This window comes from Alosa sapidissima, chromosome 7 (genome assembly GCF_018492685.1).
Source record: "Alosa sapidissima isolate fAloSap1 chromosome 7, fAloSap1.pri, whole genome shotgun sequence".
NCBI classification, from domain to species: Eukaryota; Metazoa; Chordata; class Actinopteri; order Clupeiformes; family Clupeidae; genus Alosa; species Alosa sapidissima.
In genome coordinates this window covers 32,049,726-32,060,031 of record NC_055963.1, presented here as the reverse complement: position 1 = coordinate 32,060,031, position 10,306 = coordinate 32,049,726, and the positions used below count along the sequence as shown (strand labels likewise).

General features: G+C 42.7%; 1 protein-coding gene and 1 long non-coding RNA gene across 3 annotated transcripts in view; one reads left to right on the top strand and one right to left on the bottom strand.

Moving 5' to 3' along the window:
* Positions 1-268: 268 nt before the first annotated feature.
* Positions 269-7,487, top strand: LOC121713906. Its single transcript, XR_006032982.1, has 3 exons — positions 269-344; positions 1,564-1,748; positions 7,402-7,487. It is a non-coding gene; the product is annotated as an uncharacterized LOC121713906 (long non-coding RNA).
* Positions 7,116-10,306, bottom strand: part of kcnq2a (potassium voltage-gated channel, KQT-like subfamily, member 2a) — a 35,483-nt gene continuing 32,292 nt past the window's right edge. For both annotated transcript variants that reach the window (XM_042098941.1, XM_042098942.1), the window contains 2 exons: positions 8,887-9,013; positions 7,116-8,333 (listed from right to left, as the gene is read on the bottom strand). In XM_042098941.1, coding sequence (XP_041954875.1) covers positions 7,584-8,333; positions 8,887-9,013 — 877 coding nt within the window. In that variant the 3' untranslated portion in view covers positions 7,116-7,583. The remainder of the gene's footprint in view (positions 8,334-8,886; positions 9,014-10,306) is intronic.

Below are 10,306 nucleotides of genomic sequence, written 5' to 3'. Positions count from 1 at the left end.
GACATGACACACAGCCTTTTCTGTGTTTTTCTGAATTTAAAAAAAGCTTAATTTGGAATGACGGCGATAAATGAGATGAATACCTGCATATTTACAGTTTAAAGCGGATAATTGTTAAAATATACAGAAGGTATTCTTTCTGAGTAATCGTGACCTTTTCATTTTTAATTGTAGTAATAAAATGGTAGCTGTGTCATATGGGGATAGCTAGGCTGTAATCTGAAACAGCCACCTGATTTTGTCATTTGTCAGCCGGATTCTTGAAGCGGATGCTTCTCTGCTATCAGTTATGGACCTCCAGCATCTGATTGCTCTGAAGATTGGATTCAGTAGATGGGATTGGGGTCAGTCAGTCAAGAATGCTTTACTTGAAGATATTACTTTTTTCACATACAGGTAGAAATGGGACCTGCTACCACTTTATGTCACTTCACATACTGCAATTTTTAAATCAAATCTTACTGTTTAAGACGAAACATGTCTTTGCGTCTAATATACAAGCTTCTTTATTATATCTTATCTGTATATCTGTATAATGTTTTGATATGTCAATATATATATATATATATATATATATATATATATATATATATATATATATCAATATATCAATATATATATATATATATATATATATATATATATATATATATATATATATATATATATATATATATCAGATTCCTTCCTTAGCTTTCTGGATTTAATGAAAATGAATTTTGATCGTAATACTGTGATGAGCATGCATATTGGTCATACACAACACATTAAAACACCAAGTACATGTTTTCCCTGACATTACATGCACCCTGTAGTGAGCAAGCTTTCATTTGGGGAAAGTAAGTCTAGATGTCTTTGTCACTCAAAATGAAAATGAATGAGGAAAATCAATTGATCACCCCCTTCAGCTGACTGGCTGAAAAACATCAGTTAACAACCAAAGCTCTGACTAGATATTGATTCATTGGCCACAGGAAGATGGAGACAGATGATTGAGCAGTAACTAAACTAAATAAGACTAACATGTTACTGTACAATCACTCCTAATATGTGTTGGATTGAGGTGAGCAAGAGTCCTAGTGTATGTAGCTGAGAAAACACTGTTGCTTTTCCACCACTATTTTATTAAAGGGAGATAATTCCACATGCCTCAACAAAAGCCACCTTCTTAAACCATTACATTAATACACAGGATTAGGTGTTATAATCCCTTGTGCCAAAATCCAAGGTAAAAACACATTCAGAAGCCCCTGCCCAATTAACTTTAAAAAGCACTCTAACCACCAATTTACCAACCAATGGTCACAAACACAAGACAAATGGCCCATCTTACAGCAGTATGCAGCATCTCATTGGGGTTATCAAGTGGGCACCCTCATTCACCAATGTTTCGCTAAATTAGGCCCACGACACCTCATGAAGTCTTAACAGTGAAACCAGCGTCCTGGAGACACTCCCCTCCATGTTGCCACCATATTACCACATTCAAATATCCAAATACTCTTACACAAGCATCTTGTCTATGCATTTCCTCCACTACCATTTTCCTCTTTTCTCCTGCAGAAGCCTTACTCCACAAGGGTTTACCTGCGTCCAACCCTAAACACCCCCACCCATGCTGCACATGGCCCATTATATCCCTATGCCTCAATGCTGATTGAGCTTGTTTAACTGCCTGTTTTGGGTTCCACTTCCTCCCTGCTTTAACTGTGGGTGCAACCCTCCTCACCACTGGATCCTTGGACTGAGTAAGTCATTTCCAATCTAGCCTTAGCGCACTTAAATTCTTCTGTCAAACAAGATATTGGCAACTCTACAATGCCCTTCCCATACAAGGCTACACTGCTTAAGCAGTGTGGGACTCTGAGCCATTTTCTGACAAAGGAGTTGATCATTTTTTCCATCCTTTCTACCTTTGACAGGAACTTCATAAACTTTCAATTGTCATATTAGCCGAGGCAATAAACCAAACTGCAGACACCACAACTTGAGCTTACCTGGCAGCCCTGACTTGGCAATTTTTGCAATACCTTGCCTAGTGTCCTGTCTCAAGTCTTCAACCTGTGACTTGTCACTGAGGTTTGCATCATACCACCTTCTCAGACTCTTTACTGGTTTCTCCAGAACTGTGGGCATCACCTGTTTATTTATAGCAAACTTCTTATCTATTACCTTCCCTTTAACAATTGAGAGACTCAGACTCACTTGGCTTCACCTTTGCAGGCCCATTGCAGATTGCTATTTAACTTATCCAGCAACCTGTTGGTGCATGGAATGGTTGACGTCATGGTTGTCACGTCGTCCATGAAAGCCCTAATCGGGGGGAGACATGGCCCTCCCTGCAACTTCTCCCCACCCACTACCCATTTTGAGGCCCTAATAATGACCTCCATTGCCATTGTAAAAGCAAGTGGGGAGATTGTACATCCCGCCATGATTCCTATCTTGAGCTGTTGCCACCCTGTGGTGTACTCAGCTGTTGAATTTCCAGAAAGTACTGTATGCTTTTACTAGGCTTTTGGATTTTGAAATAATCAAAGGCCTCCCACAAAAGACTATGCTGTACTGATCCAAAAGCATTAGCCAAATCCAACACAACGTGCAGGTCTATCCTCTCACGCTTCGCTAACTGAATTTGGTGCCAATTCATGCTGGTATGCCCTAAGCACCCGGAGAAGCCAGGGATTTCAGTTTTTTGCACCGTGGTATCAATTAGTTTACCACAACACTGAAGAAAACCTCCCCTTCAACATTCAGTAGACTAATTGGCCTAAATTGATCAGTCTCCACTGCGTCCTTTTCTTGGGGAATAAATACACATAAAGCAAGAAAGTTGTTTAACGTGTCTTTCCTATGGCAAATATATCATGTTACTATGTGTATCTCCACAAATAAAACTTGAAATCTTAGGAAGGCTGGGGGACACCAGGCCTATCACTGATCCTTTTTACTAATCTATCACATATTCAATAAACATAATGATAGCACATTATTTGTGTTCCTTCAAAATACAATAACCAGCTCCCTCCGAATTTAGGCAAAATGTCCTGTTTTATGTGCTGCTATGTATTGCTGTGAATCTCTACCAATGTTGAGTGCCACCTGGTGTTATATTAAAGCAAGCACGCCTTATGAGACCCCCTGGTTTCTGTTGTACTGCACAGCATTTTAACCCTTTGTAAGAAACAGGAATAATGTTTTTTTTTAATAGCCTGGCATACACTTTGGTCATTACGTCATACTTTCTACTTGATTCAATAGCACTATGTCAAAAGCAGTAACATAGTTAGCCAAGAAGACAGCATTTTTTAAATTCCTGTATTCCATCCTGATTAGAGAACTGTGATGTCTGCTGAACAATGGTGTGGCTCCAGTTAATTCCTTTTGTACACAGGTGTTTGCCAGCTGAGGAGCAGGATACAAATGTTTCCTATTCAGTGAGATAGACACTATCAACACTTAGATTACCTCTCCGCGTTGGTAACATGTCCCAAATTGACCTGCACAGAATCAGTACTCATGCCAAATATCGTCTGTCTGCATCTGGTCAGGCTAGTGCTATCTCACCAGGTGGCTGCAGCTATATCCACACATTCAATGGCACCAGATATCACAAAAAGCTCTCAGGAAAAGACTGATTTATGTTCCGTCTATACAGAGACCATTCACTTTATGTTCTTGGTGTTCCAGCACAACCTAAAAAGCAAGACATTATTCTCATAAAGGCTGTTGTGAACAGTTGTTTTTTATTAAGGTTATATTCAAGAGCTTTGCTCCTTTCTTTCTTTTTTGCTGCCTTTTAAATGTGCAAAGGGTGCAAAGTAACTTAGCCAAGGTACATACAACCTATGTCTTTCATTATGGACTGTAAAATAATAAACTTAACTTGCAAGCCAACAATAGTGATGTAAAAAAAAAATCAGGATATCAAAGATATTGATCAAGTCTTCGTGCAAAGCTTGTTCTGACAAGGAACAGGTTGGCTACAGCTGATAGAGAGGGGAAATAGTCTGTCTGTACAATTATGAACCATCATTTTTGAGAAATGAGTTCCTCTTGTTTCTTCTCCTTACACTTTCATCCTGTAATGTTGGTCAGATCTCACATGCCATGCAATAAGGTACTTTATTTCAGTGCAGTGAAAGACAATTCATAAAATGAAATTATAACCGTGTTGGTATAATGCATTAAAAAGCAGTTTCTGGCCTTTTTACTGTGAATTTACATTGAACACGATTTATGTATGTAGTGCATAGAGTGTGTGAATTTACTACTGGAAAACAGATTAATGTCAGAATTAATAGGATATACAGGGGTGAGAATTTTTAAAAGTAAATAAAATGCTCTCAGAAAACATGAAATACCTTAAATTATCAGCGAACTACATGGGACTTTGTTGAAAGAAAGGACCATACATTTAAATTGGCACAGTTCCATGTCAAACAGGGTTTTTAAAACTATATTACTCACCACTACAGTTTCTCTTAAAGAATCCATTGAAACACCGCCTACCTAAACTAAACATTCAGAGTAATTTTTTCTTTGAAAACTAACAGAATACTGGGAGCCTGCACAAACATTTACCACATATTCTGAATATTTACACAGCCAAGGCCAAGACTTTAGGTTTTCTAGCAGCATTTTGGCACATTGCTGCCACCCACAGGGCTGTAGAAGATGTTCAACTGTTGTCCACATTTCTTGGAACTGTGCAAAAAGCTTAGCCTGTAAACCAGACTCTCTGACTTTGCAGAGAGTCTGGCCAGAGAATGTCTAATAAGGGGAGAACCGCCACTCTCGGGAAACTTCCGGTTTCTGAACTGGTTGCAGTTCCTTTTCTGGTTTCACATGAGGGCGCTCACGAATAAGTGCAGAATTAATGAAGGCCTATGGAGCTGTACCCCTCAAATCCACTTTTCTCGGGATATAATTTTTTGCCCAGAAATTCGAATGTTGCAGTCAAAAGAGGGGGCAGAGAAAATACAAACCGCTGAGTATTATATTTTTTGAGTCACTTATTTGTTCTAAAAAGCCTTTCAAATGTGTCAATGACGTCATTCATTAGCAGAAAGCTAGTGTGTTGAGGGCAACAACGACCCAACCTGTAAGAAATCGAAAGGACGTGACTACTCGTTCATTCAACTTTTGACCTATAATCCATATTGAGCTTGCAGAAACCACAATCAGATCTTCAATTTCTCAACGACAACCAGGTGAAAGAGACAAATTTAGCCGTCTAGCTCCATAGATCCCTATTGTTTTTGCACTTATTCGTGATCGCCCCTAGCGGAACTGCAACATATTGCAGGTACAATGGAGTTAATAGGGAGTGATCCGGCTCTCCGTAAACGGGCTCTGGTCTGGCCTAGATCCATAGGCGTACGTTTATTTCCGGGTGGGAGGGCAGTTTGAGGTTTAAAATCATTGGAGTTCCTTTGAACCGCTTTGAACCAATCACTAACAACCGGCGTTTCGTCATACAGAGAAGTTTCTCTGCATCACGCCCATAACAAGCAAGCATGCATCTGATCAGCAAACAATCACACGTTTCATCTGCGTAACTCTCGCCAAAATGCATCATATAGTGTTTTGTGAATGTACCCAAGTCAAACTTTCATATAAATGCATAAGTACGTCCAAAGCACTACTTTTAAGCTTGTATGCGTTGTCGTTTTCGGGTGAAATGACCTTTTGAGTGGGAATCCTATAGGCCCCCTACTTTTTTGATACAATCGCGTCAAAATCGCTATTTTTCAAACACTACGAAGGCTCGACACAACATGAAACTTTGATCGAAGTATCATCAGTGTCTCTACACATGAACTCGAGCATTGAGAACATTATTGGTGATTGGCTATGAGACATACGTTCACACTCGGTATCATGTTTCAACACACTTTAGGTCAATATCACACCGGAATTCTCCTTTAATGCTCGAGTTCATCGGTCCAAGCGATCTGCTTCGGGGGCGGGGACGTAGTAATTGAACACCATGCCTGGGTAACGTAATCGCTCTCAGGGACGCCCTCTGTTCGCTGGTTGGTTCGGCTGCCCAACCTCCGAAGTAAACTAGCGCGAATCAACCTATTCCAGACGGAGTACTGTAGGGAAAAGAAATCGACCGGAAGTACGTAGGCAAGCCGAGGCCAGGCTACAAAAAGCTGACCATTATGCATCTAAATCAGAACATCTATAGTTTCAGCCTGCAGAGTAAATCAAATTAAATATGTCCTGTGAAAGTTATTATGTTGGGATCCAAACAGTCATAACTAAATGTAGTGTTTGACAGTATCCAAGTCAGTCAACCCTGTGGCCTAATTCTTAAATTGTGCAAATAGGCAGAAACAGTTAGATAAAGCTAGTAACCAAAACCTCTTCACAGAAACATCAATATCTATTCCGAGGTGTCATGCTCAAAGCTCTGAACTGATGCAGAGTTAGTTGTGCAAATAAAGGTAACGTGTGCCAGTTCATTAGGAGCATAGGTAACCATGCCAGAAGATTCATACGTACATTTTGTTTTGGGCCTCAGGCTCGTCAGGGAGAAAGTGTTGAGAAGTGGCCACTGGGTCTTATGCTATCACATGGACAGGTCTCTCAGACACTAAACTGACATCAGGCCCCGGCCGTACCCCAAAACCTCCCCTGTAGACACATGCCTCTCCAAGTCAAACATGGAGCCAGTAACAGAAAATAATACCTGCTGAGGGAACCTTTCATAGCTGAATTGGAGTGAAAAGAGCTAAGGAAGCACATATCATCTGTAATCTGTTATGAAAATAAAAATAAATTAGAGATGCCTCCATTCATCTTCAAATTCTCTCATATTAACTGTTGTGATAGAATTAAACTTGCTTCACATCAGCATACAGAAAGGCTGACTGAAACTAATAGATAAAGAAAGCATTGTAAAACAGGAACTATTACTTGCTGCAAACCTTCTGCAAAGCATAGAAGAATGTATCTGCTATGGTATCATAACAATGCACTGGTGAGAATGTGTATTGTTTACCCCAAATATGCACTTGGCATAGGTGTTGGATATCTACATCATGAGTATGTGTATGTATCTGTACTCATGAGTTGTGTGTGTGTGTGAGAGGGAGAGGGAGAGGGAGAGAGAGAGAGAGAGAGAGAGAGAGAGAGAGAGAGAGAGAGTGTGTTTTAATTCATACATTTCAAATCTGGGCTATAGCTTAGTACGACAAGCTGAAACATTCTTGACAACCTAAATCCAAGATATTTTGATTGTTGATTGTGTTTTCTTTTCTTTTATTCATAATTGTAATACTCTGCTTTGTTCTAACTTGACTTGCCTTGTATGTACTGCTCTGCATTTTTGTTACTGCCACTGTTTTTGCACTGCTTTGAAATAGCCGTTTTATTGTTTTATCCTCACAGATTTCAATCAAGGAGAACCAAAGGCTCAATTGAAACCTTTTCCAACGTTCATCAGTGGCCTGGTGTGTCTGATCCTTGTCCTGGGGGCTGACTGCAGGAAGAATGGGAAAATGGCATGACTCCTGGTCTAACCTGACGGGTGCAAACGACCTTGTTTTGTTTACAAGTTCTCGTGTCACGCTCTACTTCCAGGCCCGCTCTCCACACTGCCCCTCTCCCCAGGAGAGAGGGGATGGCGCGCAGGGTGTGTAGAGCTCGGAGTCCGTGTCTGACTCTCCCTCGGCCAGGTAGGGCCTGAGGCGGGCACGGAAGGTGCCCCCCACACCCCCAAACACCCCGAGGCCGGAGGGTGCGGGCATGAAGTCGTCCTCGCGCGCCTGCGAGATGCTGAAGCCGCTGAAGGAGCGCTCCAGCTCCTCGTGGTCGACAGAGGGGATGGACATGGACGTGTCGCTGTCCAGGCCCGCCGTGGCGGCGGCGGCGGTGATGGGCCTGTGCCTGCGGTGGCGGCGCTGGCGGCTGCTCTCCACGGCGTCGTGCAGAGGCGGCGGCGGGATGCGGTAGAGCGAGGGGTCGTCCGTGCCGACGGGCGACACCCCGCGGCTGCTGTTCCAGCGAGGCACGCAGAGGGGCTCGTCCTGCGGCGATGGTGACGGCTGCGGTGGCGAAGCCTGCCGGTTCCACGGCATAGTGGACTGATGCCGTGTCTCGCAAGGCGTGCTGCAGCCCAGCGGAGGCGGCTCCGCACCACAGCTGATCTTCTTCACATCCTCCTCTTCCTCTTTCATGCTCTTGTCCTCTGGGCTGTGGTAAGGAGGAGCAGGGTCAGCCATTTTGAAGCCGAGCAAGGCCTCGGTCTCGGAGCGTGGAATGCCCATGCGTTGCATGTAGACCTGCACCAGGAAGTCCAGCTTCTTGTCCATGGTAAGGACCTTATGAGAGAGAGAGAGAGAGAGAGAGAGAGAGAGAGAGCGCTCAGACTCAAAACCACAGCAAAAACAGAACATACACTGAGAGAATTGAGGAGTTCTGTATGTAAAATGAACCCAGGGTTAGTGATAATGGTTACAGTGGAATGAATACAGTGGAACATCTTAGTTTGCTAGACAATCAGGTTCACCACAGACTAACAAAGTCCCCAAAGCCAAATGATATCTAAACAGCTGCAGAAACGAAGAGGAATGAAGAATTTAATGTGTGGGGGATGGGTCTGGGACGCCAGATGCCACTGTTAAGCCTTTGGAGTTGTGAGCCTAATTCAATAAAACACCAATGTAAGGTACCTGCTTGATAACCTCAGTGAAATGCTCTAGAAAGGCTGCTCTGTTGGTGATGTGTTTTGCCCATGAAGGTTTCTTTGTTATGTTTTCGATATATACTGTAGGCTTGGTTGTTGATTGGCCACTGTGTGCAGTTCCCTACCTATCACACTAGGAAATGAACGCCTCTCCTGTGTATATATGTGCAAAAAGAAATGGGAAGTACCTGCTTCTCCATGCGACCCATGCGGCCCATCATGCTGGGGTCCTCGGGAGTCTCGCTCTCCCCCGAGGTCTTGGGCTTTTCCTTCTCGCCTGCTGGGGCACCAGCTTTACCAATTATCGTATCAACTCTGGCCAGGTGAACAACCAACAGCGTCTGTCAGGTAACACTACACTGTACGTGGTGCTTTTCATAACCCACCTCTCCTCATGCACAAAATGGAACAACAAACCAGGACTTTAACAGTCGATAAATGACCAGCAACATTAAAGATCCCATTGGGGATCAATAAAGTATCCATCTATCTATCTATCTAAGACAAAGTACAGTGTATAATTATTATACAGACACTACACTGACTGAATTGCACTTGCTCAGTTTAAGCGCTTCTCAGTTGATTTCACAATGCTATCTTGAAGGTGCACCAGGCACATTCACATACAATATGCTGGGTCAGCTTGAACTCTTGCTTGGAAATTGTAATGCAGCACTGAAGTAAGCAAACATCTGCTTTTGACTAAAATTGTAGCAATGGAAAAACAGTGGAGCTCATAGCACCCATGCATACATGTACATTCGCATGGTCCGGTTGAGAAGGCCCTGTGCCAGGCCTAGACATGAAAGGGAGGAGGAGGGAAGCCATTTTAATCGGGCTCAGCTGGAGAAAAATAATATGGGGGTTAAGGGTGAAAAACTGGCCATCGTAAAAGGAACAGAGTGTTCAGAGGGGGAGAAATGTGGGAAAGATGTGGTACCATCAAATGATGAAGTATGCTATGCGGCAATTTGCATGCTTCATAAGAGTCCATGCCAAATGACATCTGCTTCATACATGCACTGAGTGTTCTGTGTAGCTCACTATTATTGTGATTATGTGTGGGTGTGTGTGTGTGTGTGTGTGTGTGTGTTAACTTGTCCCTGGCACCATGACCTGGTTTCAGAAAGTTGCAGAGTCTAGCCGAGACAGAAATGCTGTTTCATCTTTCTGTTGTCTACAGAGCTCTCAAAGGGCCATGGAGGGCAATTTTCACATTAGGGGGGAAAATCTAATTGTTGAGCTATTTTGTATTTCCTGGCAATAGTTGTACAATCCCTCACAATAGTTTTGCGTTCTCTTGCAATAATTCTATTGCATTTCCCTCCAATAACCTTTGCGTTCCTTCGCAATAGTTTTCACAATGCTATCTTGAAGGTGCGCCAGGCACATTCACATACAATATGCTGGGTCAGCTTGAACTCTTGCTTGGAAATTGTAATGCAGCACTGAAGTAAGCAAACATCTGCTTTTGACTAAAATTGTAGCAATGGAAAAACAGTGGAGCTCATAGCACCCATGCATACATGTACATTCGCATGGTCCGGTTGAGAAGGCCCTGTGCCAGGCCTAGACATGAAAGGGAGGAGGAGGGAAGCCATTTTAATC